The sequence below is a fragment of the Salmo salar genome, chromosome ssa16 (genome assembly GCF_905237065.1).
Source record: "Salmo salar chromosome ssa16, Ssal_v3.1, whole genome shotgun sequence".
Taxonomy (NCBI): domain Eukaryota; kingdom Metazoa; phylum Chordata; class Actinopteri; order Salmoniformes; family Salmonidae; genus Salmo; species Salmo salar.
Genome location: NC_059457.1, coordinates 24,443,744 through 24,463,546, shown reverse-complemented (window position 1 = coordinate 24,463,546; position 19,803 = coordinate 24,443,744). Strand labels below are relative to the sequence as shown.

The 19,803-nt window shown below is 44.6% G+C and overlaps 1 protein-coding gene across 1 annotated transcript in view; it reads left to right on the top strand.

Annotated features, from left to right (window-relative positions):
• LOC106573425 (phosphatidylinositol phosphatase PTPRQ) overlaps positions 1 to 19,803 on the top strand; it is a 48,308-nt gene that overhangs the window by 2,433 nt on the left and 26,072 nt on the right. The window contains exons 3-13 of the mRNA XM_045697210.1: positions 944 to 1,058; positions 5,972 to 6,172; positions 6,654 to 6,882; positions 7,041 to 7,169; positions 7,373 to 7,519; positions 7,839 to 8,002; positions 13,141 to 13,648; positions 17,815 to 17,976; positions 18,068 to 18,247; positions 19,134 to 19,241; positions 19,361 to 19,642. Coding sequence (XP_045553166.1) covers positions 944 to 1,058; positions 5,972 to 6,172; positions 6,654 to 6,882; positions 7,041 to 7,169; positions 7,373 to 7,519; positions 7,839 to 8,002; positions 13,141 to 13,648; positions 17,815 to 17,976; positions 18,068 to 18,247; positions 19,134 to 19,241; positions 19,361 to 19,642 — 2,225 coding nt within the window. The remainder of the gene's footprint in view (positions 1 to 943; positions 1,059 to 5,971; positions 6,173 to 6,653; positions 6,883 to 7,040; positions 7,170 to 7,372; positions 7,520 to 7,838; positions 8,003 to 13,140; positions 13,649 to 17,814; positions 17,977 to 18,067; positions 18,248 to 19,133; positions 19,242 to 19,360; positions 19,643 to 19,803) is intronic.

Here is a 19,803-nt window from a genome sequence, read left to right as displayed (position 1 = left end):
TTCCTTTATATAGTATGCTTACTTACTTACTTTATTGTGTATTCAATATTTCTTATTCTTACTTCTCGTGTTGTTTTTCTTTCTAGTAATACATTGTTATTGATTATTGCATTGTTGGGTTTTGAGTTTGCAAGAAAGGCATTTCACTGTACTTGTGCATGCGACATTTAACATGCCACCAGGGGTCTTTTCACAGTCCCCAGGTCCAGAACAAATTCAAGGAAACATACAGTATCATATAGAGCCATGAGTGCATGAAACTCACTTCCATCTTATATAGCGCAAGTGAACAGCAAACCTGGTTTAAAAAAACAAATAAAGCAACACTTCACGGCACAATGGCTCTCTCCCATGTGACCTACTTGTTGTGTGTATGTACTGACATGCGTGTGTAACTGATAGATGCACACACACACACACACACACACACACACACACACACACACACACACACACACACACACACACACACACTGCATGTGGGCGTCAGCTAATGGGGAAAATGTATATGAAGTGCAACGGGTTTCCTCAAAGGTTTTTAGTAATGACAGCACATTGGAGTTTACAGTCTAGGCTTAATCTGGGTCGGGAATAACACTATAAGGAGAATAGGTTGTTGATATTCCACATTTATTTACTTCTAAATCAAATTTAAATAAAGTTGTTTTTATATAATCTGGTGGTTAAATGTAGGGCTCCCAAGTGGCGCAGCAGTCTAAGGCACTGCATCTCAGTGCTAGATGCGTCACTACAGACCCATGTTCAATTCCAAGCTGTATCACAATTGGCTGTGATTGGGAGTCCCTTAATAAGGTGGCACACAATTGGCCCAGCATCGTCTGGGTTTGGCCAGTGTCGGCCATCATTGTAAATAAGAAATTGTTCTTAACTGACTTGCCTAGTTAAATAAAAAAATTTTTAAAAAAATGTGTTTCTATTTCAGGTACAAGGAGATGTGTCCATATCCAGATACCACCTTCAAAGAGGTGACCAAGCACCTGGATGTCCCTGAGACCCTCCTCAACCTCTTTTTACCAGGATCTACCTATAACATTAAGGTAACACTCAATCAATACACATAAGTACACTGTAAATCCCAATGTGCTGTCATTAATCAAAACTTTTGAGAAAACCTGTTGCACTTCATATATCTGAGTACAGTCACTCTAAGTGATTTTGTAGTCATTACTCAAACCAATAGATTCACTGTGACCCTGTAGGGCAGTAGTCACCAACCGGTCAATCGCGATCTCCAAGCCATTCGTAGTTGATTACCAAACATTTCTGTATAAAATCCAACGATAAAGCTTTGCGTTCCTATTTTTATTTCTTGTTTCGCGCTGTTGACAGTAGGTGCAGTGGTGATATTAGCATGTAATACTTCGTGTGAAAAAAAATAATAATTTGGCCAGATGCATGCCAGCAAAGCCACTACACAACACAACACTAAACAATACATTAGTTGCACTGTAATGGTGACAAACGGTGCCCACAAACTGTTAGGACAGCAGTCCCAACACCTTACCACTACGACACTTGGCTATCAACGGAGCCTTGTCTGGCAGCGAAACAGTTAATTCAGCCTCATTTACTGACTTTAAAAAAACATAGCTGATATGGCTGACTTGCTTAAACAAATGTGGTTTCTACTGACAGTTGAGATGTACAAACTATGGCATTAGGGGATGACAAGCGGATAAGAGGCAATCCGTAATTTCGATTAAGACATTAATAAGCAAGCCACGACGGATGTAGTCAATATAACTATTTGATTAGCACTTTGGAAATGTACAGCGACAGAATTCAGAACATGGGCCGTTCTCCCTGTTCACCAAGTCAGAACCGTAGGATAAATAAAGGGGGCATATAAGCAGACGAGGAAAGCTTTTACAATATTCAATGATTACATTTCTCGAAAACACGTTATAGGCTACATGTGCACCACCAATTCAGAACAGTAGATGAAATGAAGAAGGGAAAATATACCAAATTATAAGGATGAGGCACATGGGCTACGAACAGCTTACTACACAACATACACTTAGTATTACTTTCTTAGCTACAGTATACATATCTCTGTGGCATATTACATCATTTATGCAGCACCATACAAGACATTTTTGGACTCACATACTGACCAGACCGGACGCATTACATACGGGAGCGTTGCAAAATACAGTATATTTACACATACATGTTATTCTATCATTGCACCAACACTGCTCGTGCGTGTTAGCGAGCGTCTGCGTAGCCAGGCGCTAAAATAGAACTTGGTTCTATTTGTGATACTCAACGTGCTGCAAGTCCTGCCTCTCCCATCTTCTCAATGGTTTTTAGGAGCATATACCCACTTGGGTGATTGAAAGATGAACTGAGGTCCCCACTGCAGTCCAGTTGGTTGTGGTAATGCACCTTAAAGTTTGTTAACAACCGCCATATAAAGTCCAAAGAAGAAGAAGCATGAATGAGGAGAGATTACTAGAAACGAACTCAGCTGACCATTTTATCTGTGGATTAATTGTCGGAGTAGAGGACCTCGTGCATTTCAGGTAAAATAACAACCCAATGTTTATGTCCCAGGACAAATGAGCTAGCAACAGCAAGCTAGCTAGCTAAATTGCCATAAATGTTTAATGCTTTTCAACCTATCCCCAAATTAATATAATTGGTTCAGAGTTTGTTTTGATATTTCAACCTACGTGTCCTGATCGCGTCTGGTGTGGGTAGACAAAATCAACTTACATGCGATGGCGCACGCGGACAAATGCATGCGTGCGGTCTGGTCAGTATGTCACCTTGTTGTGATGTGCTCACTTGAACAGGAATGTGGCGCGGCGGTCCTTCGTGGGTAAATTTTGTCATCAAAGTCTGGCATTCTCTGGATTTATGGCGCTTTCAAGAAAACTGGGAACTCTGAAAAAAAACAAAGTCAAATCATGATGACGTCAGTGATCTTCAGGTCGTAGCTCTAGAAAGAGGCCCGAGTTGGATAACCGTTCAAAACGTATTTTCCCAGTCGGAGCTCGTTTTTTCCCCGAGATCCCAGTTGTCTTGAACTCACTGAAGATTTCCCAGTTCCGAGTTAACAGTTGTTTTGAGCGCGGCAGAAATCATACTGGATTGACAGCATGGCCAATGTTGAATGTTTATAATTTTAAGCTTGGAAAAGAGACCCTTAAACCCAGAATTGGGACCACAGAACCACTCCACTGAATTTCTCTTCATTATTTCTCTTCATATGACAAGGGTTGAAAAGCATTTGCCAGTAGATCGTTGACTTGATTCATGATGATGACTGCTAGCTTGTAAGATAAGTTACTGTAGATACGTGATTTTACTTAATTGTATCTGTGGCCAATGACCTTGAGCCTTCTTGGATGGGCACTTCTAATGTAACTCGATGGCAGAACCCAAAGGGCTACAATTTTTTAGGTCTAACCCTTAGACTTGGCAGTGACGTAGTGTCCCCATGAGTGACAAAACACTGAGCCAATCACGGTGCAACGCTCCGTATTTTCTGCTGGCTTGCCCCACCACCACAGAATGCACTGAGCTAGGCTGAAACTGCCTTACTCAAGAAAACAAAGAAGAGACCATGTTTGTATGCCGCCTTATTAACTCAATGATATATAGATTTTTTTACATTGTTTGCAAACTGATATGTGACACGTATTAATGCCAAAATAACATGCAAAACAGTCAAGCTAAAAATAATTATAAACTGGGTGGTTTGAGCGCTGAATGCTGATTGGCTGACAGCCGTGGTATATCAGATGTATACCACGGGTATGACTAAAAATTTATTTTACTGCTCTAATTACATTGGCAACCACTTTATAATAGCAATAAGGCACCTCGGGGGTTTGTGATATATGGCCAAAATACCACTCCGCGTTGTGTCGTGCATAAGAACAACCATACATGGTACATTGGCCATATACCACACCTCCTCTGGCCTTATTGCTTAATTAAATCTTTATGGCAATACATTACATATCTCATGAGGTCTTATTTTGAGGCCTAGCTTTACCGTAATGGCTGTGTGTGTGTGCATGCCTGTGTGTTCTGGGCAGATGCCTCCAGCGGGGAAACTATTCTCTTGATCTGGTTGAATAATTGATTGTGATTAAATTATTTATCATATAAACACATCTATGGATCTATGTCAATATGTTGTGTGTGGTCATGGTTAATAGTTTTCAGAATGCATTAATCCTTAATTACCTGTGTGTGTGTGTGTGTGTGTGTGTGTGTGTGTGTGTGTGTGTGTGTGTGTGTGTGTGTGTGTGTGTGTGTGTGTGTGTGTGTGTGTGTGTGTGTGTGTGTGTATCACATTACCAGACGTTACTTATGTGTACTGTATAAGCACACCCAGCAGTACTGAGCGAGCTATGTGCTGCTTTGCCCTGCTCCTCATTCAATAATCTCTATCCGTTGTTTCCTTTTCTCTTCCTGGATTTTTCATATTCTCTGTTCTGTCTTCTATTAATATTCTCTGCTCTGTTTTCATAGCTATGTAGCCATTTCATTATCTTATTAGAGTCAGAACCTCACTTTAACATCTCATCTAAAGGGTACTCTCTACAGCAGGGTTGGGCAAACTATGGCCCGCGAGCCCATTCAATCCGCCGTGCAGGAGATTTGAGTAAAACCCCTTATTTTTTATTTTTTTTAAGGGGGAAATTATTATTTGGGGTTTAAATAACACTCCAGGCCACTCTTGAACATCTAAAACTAGATAGAGAGGATGTAGAAATTATAATGGATTAATATATTTTAAAATACCTGCCCTTTTTCTGGCCCGCGAAATTGATTTTGACCCCAAAAAATGTACAAAAATTATCTGTGTGGCCCTCCGTTGAATTTTGAAATCCCGATGTGGCCCTTGAGCCAAACAGTTTGCCCACCCCTGCTGTACACAGTAGTTACCCATTATATGATGCAAAACTTGTCATACTGGCTGTATTTGTATTTTTTTATTTAACTATGCAAGTCAGTTAAGAACAAATTCTTCTTTACAATGACGGCCTACCCTTGCCAAACCTTAACAACGCTGTGCCAATTGTGCGCTGCCCTTTGGGACTTCCAGTCACGGGTGGTTGTGATATAGCCTGGAATTGAACAAGGGTCTGTAGTGACACCTCTAGCACTAGAGATGCAGTGTCTTAGACCGCTGCGCCACCAGGAAGCCCCCCTAAATGTATGCCTGATTGAATGAGGAATACTGCAGATGCACATGAAATGAACCCGGGAATCGCTCAGAGATGCACACGAATTATATACATTAAAAATGGGTGAATATTTCCTTTAAGACTAATATTTCATTTAATATTGACCCCATATGGCCTCCCCAACACCACAGCCAGCATCATCTGTGTCTCCTGTCCAGGGATGATTAGCGCTATCTGGGATCCTTGGGATGTCCCTACCATAAACCCTAACATTACCTTTACCATTTTACATTTCTACTTCAATGGGGTAGGGACTTCCAAAGGATCCCCGATAGCATGGACCATCCAGGGATTGACCAGGCCCAATCCTGCTTAGCTTCATAGACAAACTAGCAGTGTGATGCTATGGCTATGTGTGTGTGTGTACCTGCCTGCCTGGTGTTGTGTGGCTGTTGCATCAGTAAACGTCCCTGATCGCTGGTAGAGATTAACATGGGGGAGATCTGATGACTGAATCTTGAATTAGTAATAATGATCTCTCTCTCTCTCTCTCTCTCTCTCTCTCTATATATATATAATATATATATATATATATATATATATATATATATATATATATATATATATATATATATATATAATCTAGGTTGCAGCAGAAAACTCTGCTGGTATTGGTCCCCTATAGCAAGTCTATGTACATCAAAACTGCTGAGGCCCGTAGGTATCCAATAAAAACATACAAATACAGACACACTTATACACACAGACAATGACATCAGTTTGTCTATCCCTTTCTCAAGCCCCCCGGCCTGGTGACTAATCTGACAGCATTTGCTCAGAACCACACGTTCGTAGTGGTCACGTGGTTCCTGCCGCTCCGCATCAACGGTCTGATCAACAAGTTTGCGGTCAAAGCCAAACACGCTCGTACCGGTCAGACCGTCCGCATGCTGGAGCTGGATGCTGAGGAAATCATGACCGTAGCGCTACCACACTGCAACGTACGTATGTCTATCTGTCTTTCTCATTATTTCTCTGTCTGTCTAGAGATACTATGACCATATCGGTAACAGAAGAATATCTAGTTTTAACTTTGGTCCTCTGTGAAGTATGTGAGATTAGCTTTTTCAACTGGTTTTTCAACTTTCAGAAAATATATTGCGGTCCAAACAGAGCAATGCTACAGGCCTCCAGTTTTTTTTCTCTCCCTCTCTTTCTTTCACTCTCTCTCTCTATTCAACTAAATTGAAAGTGGATTTATTGGCATGGAAACAAACATGTGTTTATAGTGCCAAAGCAAGTGAAAAAACAAAACAACATCGACAAAACGAAGACAAAAACAATCAGACATTAACAGTAAACATTAGAAAGCTTTTAAAATATTATATCATTAGCAGTTAAAAAATGTAGCATAACATTTAAAATGTTACATAAGCTCTGTCTTTGTGTACTTAAATACATAGTGTGTGTCTGTGTGTGTAGGATGCAGTAGAAATCTTGTCTCGTGGGACCGCAAGTCCATCAGAGGTGACAGCGTCCTCTCCTCCTGTCACCCTGTCAGCCGTCCCACCTGCCACCACATGGGCTGTACCAATATCCGTAGGGGTGGACCAGCTGCGTCCCTACACAGCATACGTCTTCGAAGTGTCCGCTTTCACCTCTGACGGAGAGGGACAGGTAGCCTCCACCATGGTCCGCATGCCTGAGTCAGGTACACAAACACACACTCCACCTCTCTACATATCTCTGCCCATCTCTCCATATTGCTTTCTATAACCGTCTACATCTCAATTCCTCCGTGTCTCTCTATCTATTCCTCGCTTCATCTCTCTCTCTCTCACCATGTGAATATGTATTTGTGTGCTGCAGCCCCAGAGGACCCACCCTACAACCTGTCGGTATGGAATGTGACGTCTAAGTCAGTCTCTGTCTCCTGGGATCCGCCAACTATTGTTACCGGACGCTTCAGCTACGTCACCCATCTCTACGGCCCCACAGGTACACACACACATGCACGCATGCAGACACACACATATACAGTACATTTCAAATACTTGCTGAAGTAAAAACACTGAAGGTGGCAGATCTAACCCTAACACTGTGTGTGTGTGTGTGTGTGTGTGTGTGTGTGTGTGTGTGTGTGTGTGTGTGTGTGTGTGTGTGTGTGTGTGTGTGTGTGTGTGTGTGTGTGTGTGTGTCAGGGTTTATCTATGAGAACAGCACAGGGGACCTTAAGTTTGTGTACTCTGGTCTGACTCCCTACACACACTACAGAGTAGAGGTCCGGGCCAAGTCTGCTGGCCTGCTGGGGCCTGAGGCCTTTTCTGCTGTACTGACACATGCTGAGGGTAAGAACAGACACGTGCCTTGAGTGATGTGCTCTACCAGTGCAGTACTTTTCCTTTCCCTATTGGTCAATGAGGTGAGTGCAGGAGTATTTTCCTACCTTGAACATCTAAACATTCTGCCTGGTTCTCTAACATTGTCTCTAAGACTGTCTGGTTCTCTCTCTCTGTTGTGTGTGTGTGTGTGTGTGTGTGTGTGTGTGTGTGTGTGTGTGTGTGTGTGTGTGTGTGTGTGTGTGTGTGTGTGTGTGTGTGTGTGTGTGTGTGTGTGTGTGTGTGTGTGTGTGTGTGTGTGTGTGTGTGTGTGTGTGTGTGTGTGTAGCTCCCAGTGCGGTGCAGGCTCTGCAGGCAGTAGCACTAGACTCTGTGTCGGTGGGTGTGAGTTGGAGAAGCCCTGCCCAGCCCAATGGTCTGATCACACAGTACAGACTCCTGGTTCTGTCTGACAACACACTGCTGCAGGACATCACTCTCATCGGAACACAGGTACCACTCTGCGGATCTGGTTTTACTATCCTTGTGAGGACCAGAAGTCCTCACAAGGATACCAAAACAAGTCAAATTCAGACAAGTGGAGAAAAAAATATATACAGTACCAGTCAAAGGTTTGGACACACCTACCCATTCAAGGGTTTTTCTTTATTTAGACTATTTTCTAAATTGTAGAATAGTAGTGAAGACATCAAAACTATGAAATAACACATGGAATCATGTACTAACCAAAAAGTGCTAACAAATCAAAATATATTTATGTTTGAGATTCTTCAAAGTAGACACCATTTTCCTTGATGACAGCTTTGCACACTCTTGGCATTCTCTCAACTAGCTTCATGAGGTAGTCACCTGGAATGCATTTCAATTAACAGGTGTGCCTTGTTAAGAGTTAATTTCTGCAATTTCTTTCCTTCTTAATTCGTTTGAGCCAATCAGTTGTGTTGTGACAAGGTAGGGGGTGGTATACAGAAGATAGCCCTATTTGGTAAAAGGCCAAATCCATATCATGGCAAGAACAGCTCAAATAAGCAAAGAAAATGACAGTCCATCATTAAGACATGAAGGTCAGTCAATACGGAAAATTTCAAGAACTTTCAAAGTTTCTTCAAGGGCAATCTCAAAAACCATCCAGTGCTATGATGAAACCGGCTCTCATGAATACCGCCACAGGAAAGGAAGACCTGGAGTTACCTCTGCTGCAGAGGGTGGACTATTTCAGATCGTCAGTGATGTGTATGCCGAGGAACTTGAAGCTTTCCACCTGCTCCACTGCGGTCCCGTCGATGTGGATAGGGGCGTGCTCCCTCTGCTGTTGCCTGAAGTCCACGATCAGCTCCTTTGTTTTGTCGACATTGAGGGAGAGGTTATTTTCCTGGCACCACACTCCCAGGGCCCTCACCTCCTCTCTGTAGGCTGTCTCGTAATTGTTGGTAATCAGGCATACTACTGTTGTGTCATCTGAAAACTTGATGATTGAGTTGGAGGTGTGCGTCAAATCAAATCAAACTTTATTTGCCACATGCGCAGAATACAACAAGTGAAGACTTTACCGTGAAATGCTTACTTACAAGCCCCTTAACCTACAGTGCAGTTCAAGAAGAAGAAAATATTTACCAAGTAGGCTAATAATAAAAAGTAACACAATAAGAAAAACAATGACGAGGCTATATACAGGGGGCACCGGTACCGAGTCAGTGCAGGGGTACAGGCTAGTTGAGGTAATCTGTACATGTAGGTGGGGGCGAAGTGACTATGCATAGGTAACAAACAGTGAGTAGCAGCAGTGTACAAAAGGGAGGGGAATTGTTCAGCAGTCTAATGGCTTGGGGGTAGAAGCTGTTGAGGAGCCTTTTGGTCCTAGACTTGGCGCTCCGGTACTGCTTGCCGTGCGGTAGCAGAGAAAACAGTCTTTAACTTGGGTGACTGGAGTCTCTGACAATTTTATGGGCTTCCCTCTGACACCACCTATTATATAGGTCCTGGATGGCAGGACGCTTGGCCCCAGTGATGTACTGGGCCGTTCGCACTACCCTCTGTAGCGCCTTACGGTCAGATGCCAAGCAGTTGCCATACCAGGCAGTGATGCAACCGGGCAGGATGCTCTTGATGGTGCAGCTGGAGAAACTTTTGAGGATCTGGGGACCCATGCCAAGTCTTTTCAGTCTCCTGAGGGGGAGAAGGTTTTGTCGTGCCCTCTTCACGACTGTCTTGGTATGTTTGGACCATGATAGTTTGTTGGTGATGTGGACACCAAGGAACTTGAAACTCTCGACTCGCTCCACTGCAGCTCCGTCGATGTTAATGGGGCCTGTTCGGGCCGCCTTTTCCTGTAGTCCACGATCAGCTCCTTTATCTTGCTCACATTGAGGGAGAGGTTATCCTGGCACCACACTGCCAGATATCTGACCTCCTCCCTATAGGCCGTCTCATCGTTGTCGATGATCAGGCCTACCACTGTTGCGTCGTCAGCAAACTAAATGATGGTGTTGGAGTCGTGTTTGGCCACGCAGTCGTGGGTGAACAAGGAGTACAGGAGGGGGCTGAGCACGCAGCCTCGTGGGGCCCCTGTGTTGAGGATCAGCGAAGTGGAGTTGTTGTTTCCTACCTTCACCACCTTGGGGGTCACCCAGTTGCACAGGGCGAGGTTCAGACCCAGGGCTCCAAGCTTAATGATGAGCTTGGAGGGTACTATGGTGTTGAATGCTGATCTATAGTAAATTAGCAGCATTCTTATATAGGTATTCCTCTTGTCCAGATGAGATAGGGCAGTGTGCAGTGCGATGATGATTGCATCATCTGTGGATCTATTGCGGCGGTAAAGCAAATTGAGGTGGGTCTAGGGAGTCAGGTAAGGTACGGGTGATATGGTCCTTAACTAGCCTCTCAAAGCATTTCATGATGACAGAAGTGAGTGCTATAGTCATTTAGTTCAGTTACCTTTGCTTTCTTGGGTACAGGAACAATGGTGGACATCTTGAAGCAAGTGGGGACAGCAGACTGAGATAGGGACAGATTGAATATGTCCTAAACACTTCAGCCAGATGGTCTGCGTATGCTCTGAGGACTCGGCTAGGGATGCCATCTGGGCCGGAAGATATCGGTTTCCGTGACGTGGCTGGTTTTCACTTTCTAGTCTGTGATTGTCCTTAGACCTTGCCACATATGTCTCGTGTCTGAGCCATTGAATTGCGTCTCCACTTTGTCTCTGTACTGACGCTTTGCCTGTTTGATTGCCTTACTTAGGGAATAACTACACTGTTTGTATTCTGCCATATTCCCAGTCACCTTGCCATGGTTAAATGCGGTGGTTCGCGCTTTCAGTTTTGCGCAAATCCTGCCATCGAGCCACGGTTTCTGGTTATGGTAGGTTTTAATAGTACACAGTGGGTACAACATCTATACACTTCTTGATAAACTCAGTCACCATATCCGTGTATTCGTCAATGATATTCTCAGAGGCTACACGGAACATGTCCCAGTCCGCATGATCAAAACAATCTTGAATTGTGGATTCCGATTGGTCAGACCAGCGTTGAATAGTCCATTGCACGGGTACTTCCTGTTTGAGTTTCTGCCTATATAGATTTGCCAAAGGGAGGGCAGGGGAGGGCCTTAACCTCTCTAGGGTCAGCGGGACGAAATCGTCCCACCTACGTAACAGCCAGTGGAATCCTGTGGCGCGTTATTCAAATACCTTAGAAATGCTATTACTTCAATTTCTCAAACATATGACTATTTTACACCATTTTAAAGACAAGACTCTCGTTAATCTAACCACACTGTCCGATTTCAAAAAGGCTTTACAACAAAAGCAAAACATTAGATTATGTCAGCAGAGTACCCAGCCAGAAATAATCAGACACCCATTTTTCAAGCTAGCATATAATGTCACATAAACCCAAACCACAGCTAAATGTAGCACTAACCTTTGATGATCTTCATCAGATGACAACCCTAGGACATTATGTTATACAATACATGCATGTTTTGTTCAATCAAGTTCATATTTATATCAAAAACCAGCTTTTACATTAGCATGTGACTAGCATGTGACTAGCATTCCCACCGAACACTGCCGGTGAATTTACTAAATTACTCACGATAAACGTTCACAAAAAGCATAACAATTATTTTAAGAATTATAGATACAGAACTCCTCTATGCACTCGATATGTCCGATTTTAAAATAGCTTTTCGGTGAAAGCACATTTTGCAATATTCTCAGTAGATAGCCCGGCATCACAGGGCTAGCTATTTAGACACCCAGCAGGTTTAGCACTCATCAAAGTCAGATTTACTATAAGAAAAATGTTCTTACCTTTGTTGTCTTCGTCAGAATGCACTCCCAGGACTTCTACTTCAATAACAAATGTTGGTTTGGTCCAAAATAATCCATCGTTATATCCAAACAGCGGCGTTTTGTTCGTGCGTTCTAGACACTATCCTAAAGGCTAAATAAGGGTGACGAGCACGGCGCAATTCGTGACAAAAGAATTCTAAATATTCCATTACCGTACTTCGAAGCATGTCAACCGCTGTTTAAAATCAATTTTTATGCCATTTTTCTCATAAAAAAAGCGATAATATTCCGACCGGGAATCTGCGTTTAGATAAACAGACAAAGGAAAACAAAGCATTCGGTCGAAGCGGGCACGCGCCTAAGCCCATAGTACTCTGAGTGGCCACTTGCCAAAAGCGATAAAGTGTTTCAGCCAGAGCCTGCCTCGATATCGTTCAACGTTTTCCCGGGCTCTGAGACCCTATGGAAGACGTAGGAAGTGTCACGTTATTGCACAGATCCTGAGTCTTCAATAAAAAGAGCCAAGATGAAACACTACTTCTCAGACAGGCCACTTCCTGCTTGAAATCTTCTCAGGTTTTGGCCTGCCATAGGAGTTCTGTTATACTCACAGACACCATTCAAACAGTTTTAGAAACTTTAGGGTGTTTTCTATCCAAAGCCAATAATTATATGCATATTCTAGTTACTGGGCAGGAGTAGTAACCAGATTAAATCGGGTACGTTTTTTATCCAGCCGTGTCAATACTGCCCCCTAGCCCTAACAGGTTAACACTTTTTTGGTTACTACATGATTCCATATGTGTTATTTCATAGTTTTGATGTCTTCACTATTATTCTACAATGTAGAAAATAGTAAAAACAAAGAAAAATCCTTGAGTGAGAAGGAGTGTCCAAACTTTTGACTGGTACTGTATATATTTTTTTTTAATTTAGTAACTCAGTACCCCCTGACCCCCAGCAACTGCGGCCCCTCATGATGAGTTCAGATTCTTTGGGGCCCCCAACACCCCCATCAAAGTTGCCCATACCTGGTTTAGGGTTAGGGTTACAATTAGTGTTAGGGTTACAATTAGGATTAGGGGTTAGGAGCTAGGGGTTAGGTTTAGGGTTAGGGGTTAAGGTAATGGTTAGGGGTAGGTTTGAATGGAAGCAAATGTTTTGGTCCCCACAAAGACAGTAAAACAAACGATTGTGTGTGTGTGTGTGTGTGTGTGTGTGTGTGTGTGTGTGTGTGTGTGTGTGTGTGTGTGTGTGTGTGTGTGTGTGTGTGTGTGTGTGTGTGTGTGTGTGTGTGTGTGTGTGCCTGATGTTTTCATCTTATCTTCAGAACCTAAATGACACTGATCTCCATGGTGATGGAACATTAGTGCCAGGTATCCCTGGTGACTCTCTGCGGCGTAAGAGATCAGCTGACCTCAGCCTGACCACCTCTCCGCTTGCATTTACGGTCACCCTGCCCGACCACACGGTCGTCACCGGCATGACCATGACCACAACCAGCCGCACACACAGCGCTTCAACCGCCCCTGACCTTAATCCTAACCTTGACCACAACAGTTACACTGTCCCCACAGTCACTGAGAGCCCCAGTCTGACCAGTATGGGCCCTGGGACTGGGACTGACCAGACCTTTGATGCTGTAACTTCAGGGACTTCTGTCCTCTCCCTGACCTCTTCAACCCCGGCCACACCCCTCCCCTGGCTCACTGCCCACTCACAGCCCGGCCAGCTCACCTCTGGCCAGCCACGCCTCTCCACCCGCTCTGCACCTGCAGTCACTGGACACCTCCAGACACTCCCCTCCACCAGGTCTGCAGCCTCCAGCACCCCGGGAGGTACTGCACTCACTCCTAACCTAGAACCATTTCACCTTTTAACCTCTAAACCCTTTTTATAGGTGCAATATGCAGAAATGGCTCTGCCCTTTCCTGGTTGCTAAAATTATAATATTTCTCCTAATTTCAGTTTACATGACCAAACAAGCACTCAAAGTGTAGAGAATCATTGTACAATCTATACCGCTGTAAAATATATTTGAAATACCCCAAAATATAGTATTTTCAGTTGTTTGAAGCTGGTGTACAAAACTGAACGTGAGACGCAAACGCGAAACTTAAGAACGGGAAGCATAGAAATAGAGCACATAGAACAGATCCACCGCATCTTAGGCTTGCTTTCAATACCAATGACAGATCTATAATTCACATTACTATGCGAATTTGGTTGGGTCGCCCAAAAAGTTACATATTGCAGCTTTAACACTATACATATCTACGTCCATCACTCCAGTATCCCTGCACATTGTAAATATGGTACTGGAACTGACTAACCCTGTATATAAATCAAATCAAAGTTTATTTGTCACGTGCGCCGAATACAACAGGTGTAGTAGACCTTACAGTGAAATGCTTACTTACGGGCTCTAACCAATAGTGCAAAAAGGTATTAGGGGAACAATAGGTAAGTAAAGAAATAAAACAACAGTAAAAATACAGGCTATATACAGTAGTGAGGCTATAAAAGTAGCGAGGCTACATACAGACACCGGTTAGTCAGGCTGATTGAGGTATTATGTACATGTAGATATGGTTAAAGTGACTATGCATATATGATGAACAGAGAGTAGCAGTAGCGTAAAAGAGGGGTTGGCAAGTGGTGGGTGGGACACAATGCAGATAGCCTGGTTAGCCAATGTGCGGGAGCACTGGTTGGTCAGCTCAATTGAGGTAGTATGTACATCAAGGTATAGTTAAAGTGACTATACATATATGAAAAACAGAGAATAGCAGCAGCGTAAAAGAGGGGTTGGGGGGGGGGGCACACAATGCAAATAGTCCAGGTAGCCATTTGATTACCTGTTCAGGAGTCTTATGGCTTGGGGGTAAAATCTGTTGAGAAGCCTTTTTGTCCTAGACTTGGCACTCCGGTACCGCTTGCCATGCGGTAATAGAGAGAACAGTCTATGACTGGGGTGGCTGGGGTCTTTGACAATTTTTAGGGCCTTCCTCTGACACCGCCTGGTGTAGAGGTCCTGGATGGCAGGCAGCTTAGCCCCAGTAATGTACTGGGCCGTTCGCACTACCCTCTGTAGTGCCTTGCGGTCAGAGGCCGAGCAATTGCCGTACCAGGCAGTGATGCAACCAGTGAGGATGCTCTCGATGTTGCAGCTGTAGAACCTTTTGAGGATCTCAGGACCCATGCCAAATCTTTTTAGTTTCCTGAGGGGGAATGGGCTTTGTCGTGCCCTTTTCACAACTGTCTTGGTGTGTTTGGACCATTCTAGTTTGTTGTTGATGTGGACACCAAGGAACTTGAAGCTCTCAACCTGCTCCACTACAGCCCCGTCGATGAGAATGGGGGTGTGCTTGGTCCTCCTTTTCCTGTAGTCCACAATCATCTCCTTAGTCTTGGTTATGCTGAGGGATAGGTTGTTATTCTGGCACCACCCGGCCAGGTCTCTGACCTCCTCCCTATAGGCTGTCTCGTTGTTGTCGGTGATCAGGCCTACCACTGTTGTGTCATCTGCAAACTTAATGATGGTGTTGGAGTCGTGCCTGGCCATGCAGTCGTGGGTGAACAGGGAGTACAGGAGGGGACTGAGCACGCACCCCTGGGGAGCTCCAGTGTTGAGAATCATCGTGGCAGATGTGTTGCTACCTACCCTCACCATCTGGGGGCGGCCCATAAGGAAGTCCAGGATCCAGTTGCAGAGGGAGGTGTTTAGTCCCAGGATCCTTAGCTTAGTGATGAGCTTTGAGGGTACTATGGTGTTGAACGCTGAGCTGTAGTCAATGAATAGCATTCTCACATAAGTGTTCCTTTTGTCCAGGTGGGAAAGGGCAGTGTGGAGTGCAATAGAGATTGCATCATCTCTGGATCTGTTTGGGCGGTATGCAAATTGGAGTGGGTCTACGGTTTCTGGGATAATGGTGTTGATGTGAGCCATGACCAACCTTTCAAAGCACTTCATGGCTATGGACGTGAGTGCTATGGGTCTGTAGTCGCCTTTGTGTTCTTGGGCACAGGGACTATGGTGGTCTGCTTGAAACATGTTGGTATTACAGACTCAGTCAGGGACATGTTGAAAATGTCAGTGAAGACACCTGCCAGTTGGTCAGCACATGCCCGGAGCACACGTCCTGGTAATCCGTCTGGCCCCACAGCCTTGTGTATGTTGACCTGTTTAAATGTCTTTCTCACGTCGGCTACGGAGAGCGTGATCACAGTCGTCCGGAACAGCTGATGCTCTCAGGCATGCCTCAGTTTTGCTTGCCTCGAAGTGAGCATAGAAATGATTTAGCTCGTCTGGTAGGCTCGTGTCACTGGGCAGCTCGTGGCTGTGCTTCCCTTTGTAGTCTGTAATAGTTTGCAAACCCTGCCACATAAGACGAGCGTTGGAGCCGGTGTAGTATGATTCAATATTAGCCCTGTATTGATGCTTTGCCTGTTTGATGGTTCGTCGTAGGGCATAGCAGGATTTCTTGTAAGCTTCCGGGTTAGAGTCCCGCACCTTGAAATCGGCAGCTCTACCCTTTAGCTCAGTGTGAATGTTGCCTGTAATCCATGGCTTCTGGTTGGGTTATGTACGTACAGTCACTGTGGGGACGACCTCCTCGATGCACTTATTGATGAAGCCAGTGACTGATGTGGTGTACTCCTCAATGCCATCGGAAGAATCCCGGAACATGTTCCAGTCTGTGGTTGCAAAACAGTCCTGTAGTTTAGCATCTGCTTCATCTGATCAGTTTTTTATAGACCGAGTCACTGGTGCTTCCTGCTTTAATTTTTGCTTGTAAGCAGGAATCAGGAGGATAGAGTTGTGGTCGGATTTACCAAATGGAGGGCGAGGGAGAGCTTTGTACTCATCTCTGTGTGTGGAGTACAGGCGATCTAGAATTTTTTTCCCTCTGGTTGCACGTTTGACACGTTGATAGAAATTTGGTAGAACTGATTTAAGTTTCCCTACATTAAAGTCTTCGGCCACTTGGAGCGCCGCCTCTGGGTGAGTGGTTTCCTGTTTGCTTATTTCCTTATACAGCTGGCTGAGTGCGGTCTTAGTGCCAGCATCTGTCTGTGGTGGTAAATAAACAGCCACGAAAATTATAGCTGAAAACTCTCTCGGCAAGTAGTGTGGCCTGCAATTTATCACAATATACTCTACTTCAGGCGAGCAAAATCTAGACTTCCTTAGATTTCGTGCACCAGCTATTGTTTACAAATATGCACAGACCGCCCCCCCCTCGTCTTTTTGGAGTGTGCTGTTCTATCTTGCCGGTGCAGCATATATCCCGCTAGCTGAATATCCATGTCGTCATTCAGCCACGATTCTGTGAAACATAGGATATTACAGTTTTTGATGTCCCGTTGGTAGGATATTCATGATCGTATGTCGTCTAAATTATTTTTCAATGATTGCCCGTTGGCGTGTAGTATTGACGGTAACGGCAGCTTTCCCACTCGTCTTTTCCGGGTCCTGACCAGGCATCCGTCTCTTTGTCCTCTGTACCTGCGTCGCTTCCTCTTGCAAATAACGGGGATGTCGGCCCTGTGGGGTGTTTGGAGAATGTCCTGTGCGTCCTCCTTGTTGTAGAAAAAATCTTTGTCTAATCCGAGATGAGTGATCGCTGTCCTGATATCCAGAAGCTCTTTTTTTGCCGTAAGATACGGTTGCAGAAACATTATGTACAAAATAAGTTACAAATAATGCGAAAAAAAACCACATAATAGCACAATTGGTTTGGTGCCTGTAAAACTGCTGCCATTTCTTCTCTTATTTTTATTTCTCGTGTTTTCTTTGTTCTACCTTATGATACTTTTAGTATTGCATTACTATTGATTCCTGCATTGTTGGGTTTAAAGCAATAAATGCATTTCACTGTACTTGTGCATGTGACATTACAACTTGAAACTTGATTGAAGACTACAGAAGTTGATGAGTGGAGTGAGGTGTGTTACCATGCACTACAGTCTGTCCTTTATACTGTGTGTGTGTTCGTTCCAGGACTGTATGTGAGAGAGGAGGTGATAGACATGAAGTCTGAGGAGCTGTCTTACCTCGTCTCTGGTCTTAGTCCCTTCACTGAATACACCTTCACCGTTACCGCGGCTACCGCTATTGGAGAGGGTCCTGCCTCACACGTCTCTGAGAAGACCCGCGAGCAAGGTACACATAGACACTATATATACATTGTTTTTTAGTAGTGTCATTGTTGTTTATTATTGTTCTTTATTGTTGTGTGTTGTTGTTGTCATAGTTCCTAGCTCGGTGGTGGCTGTGTCCTATCAGAATGTTAGCTCCACTTCCATCCTGGTCAGCTGGACTCCGCCTCTCTACCCCAATGGACGAATCACACATTACACCGTTTACGGACTCAACCTGCACAGCAACCAGACCCTGCAGAGAGTTACCCACAACACCAGCGTACTGCTCACAGGTAACTCACACACATGCTGTATGTACACATATACACACATGGGACAGGCCTGGTTCAAGCCTGTGAATATGTATTGGTGTTAAGCTGCTTGCTGTGTGTTTCAGGGCTGGGGAAGTATACAGGTTGTAAGCTGCTTGCTGTGTGTTTCAGGGCTGGGGTAGTATACAGGTTATAAGCTGCTTGCTGTGTGTTTCAGGGCTGGGGTAGTATACAGGTTATAAGCTGCTTGCTGTGTGTTTCAGGGCTGGGGAAGTATACAGGTTATAAGCTGCTTGCTGTGTGTTTCAGGGCTGGGGAAGTATACAGGTTATAAGCTGCTTGCTGTGTGTTTCAGGGCTGGGGAAGTATACAGGTTATAAGCTGCTTGCTGTGTGTTTCAGGGCTGGGGTAGTATACAGGTTATAAGCTGCTTGCTGTGTGTTTCAGGGCTGGGGTAGTATACAGGTTATAAGCTGCTTGCTGTGTGTTTCAGGGCTGGGGTAGTATACAGGTTATAAGCTGCTTGCTGTGTGTTTCAGGGCTGGGGAAGTATACAGGTTATAAGCTGCTTGCTGTGTGTTTCAGGGCTGGGGAAGTATACAGGTTATAAGCTGCTTGCTGTGTGTTTCAGGGCTGGGGAAGTATACAGGTTATAAGCTGCTTGCTGTGTGTTTCAGGGCTGGGGAAGTATACAGGTTATAAGCTGCTTGCTGTGTGTTTCAGGGCTGGGGAAGTATACAGGTTATAAGCTGCTTGCTGTGTGTTTCAGGGCTGGGGAAGTATACAGGTTATAAGCTGCTTGCTGTGTGTTTCAGGGCTGGGGAAGTATACAGGTTATAAGCTGCTTGCTGTGTGTTTCAGGGCTGGGGAAGTATACAGGTTATAAGCTGCTTGCTGTGTGTTTCAGGGCTGGGGAAGTATACAGGTTATAAGCTGCGAGTGGCTGCATCTACTGCTGTAGGAGAGAGCTCTCTGTCTGACCGAGACGATATCTTCGCTGTCACACCCGAGGATGGTACCTGGCACACACACACACACACACACACACATACACACACCCCCACCCCCAACTCTCTCATTATGTGTGTTTCATGATAGAGAGTCCAATGTTATCCCTTTCTCTCTCCCTCTCAGAACCTGACTCCCCACCCATAGGATTGACAGTGGTAGACACCTCTCCCTCCACCACCACCCTCTCTTGGTCACCCCCGGAGAGAGCCAATGGGGTGATCCAACAGTATGAGGTCCTGTACGAGAACCAATCGTATGTGGCAGTGTTGAACATCTCTGTCCCCAGAGTGACTCTGACAGGGCTGATGCCGTTCTCCTACTATAACGTGTCTGTCAGAGCATACACACGCCTCGGACACGGGAACCACACCTCAGACACACTCACTATGCTGTCTGGGGAGGACGGTGAGTCTACACACACACAAACATACACACACACATACAGTACATACAAACACACACACACACCACTCTCCGAGTGGTTACCCACTTGAACATGCAGTGAAACTGGACAAATATAAGCACCCCCTATTTGACCATTTATTTCACACAGACACAAACTAGGC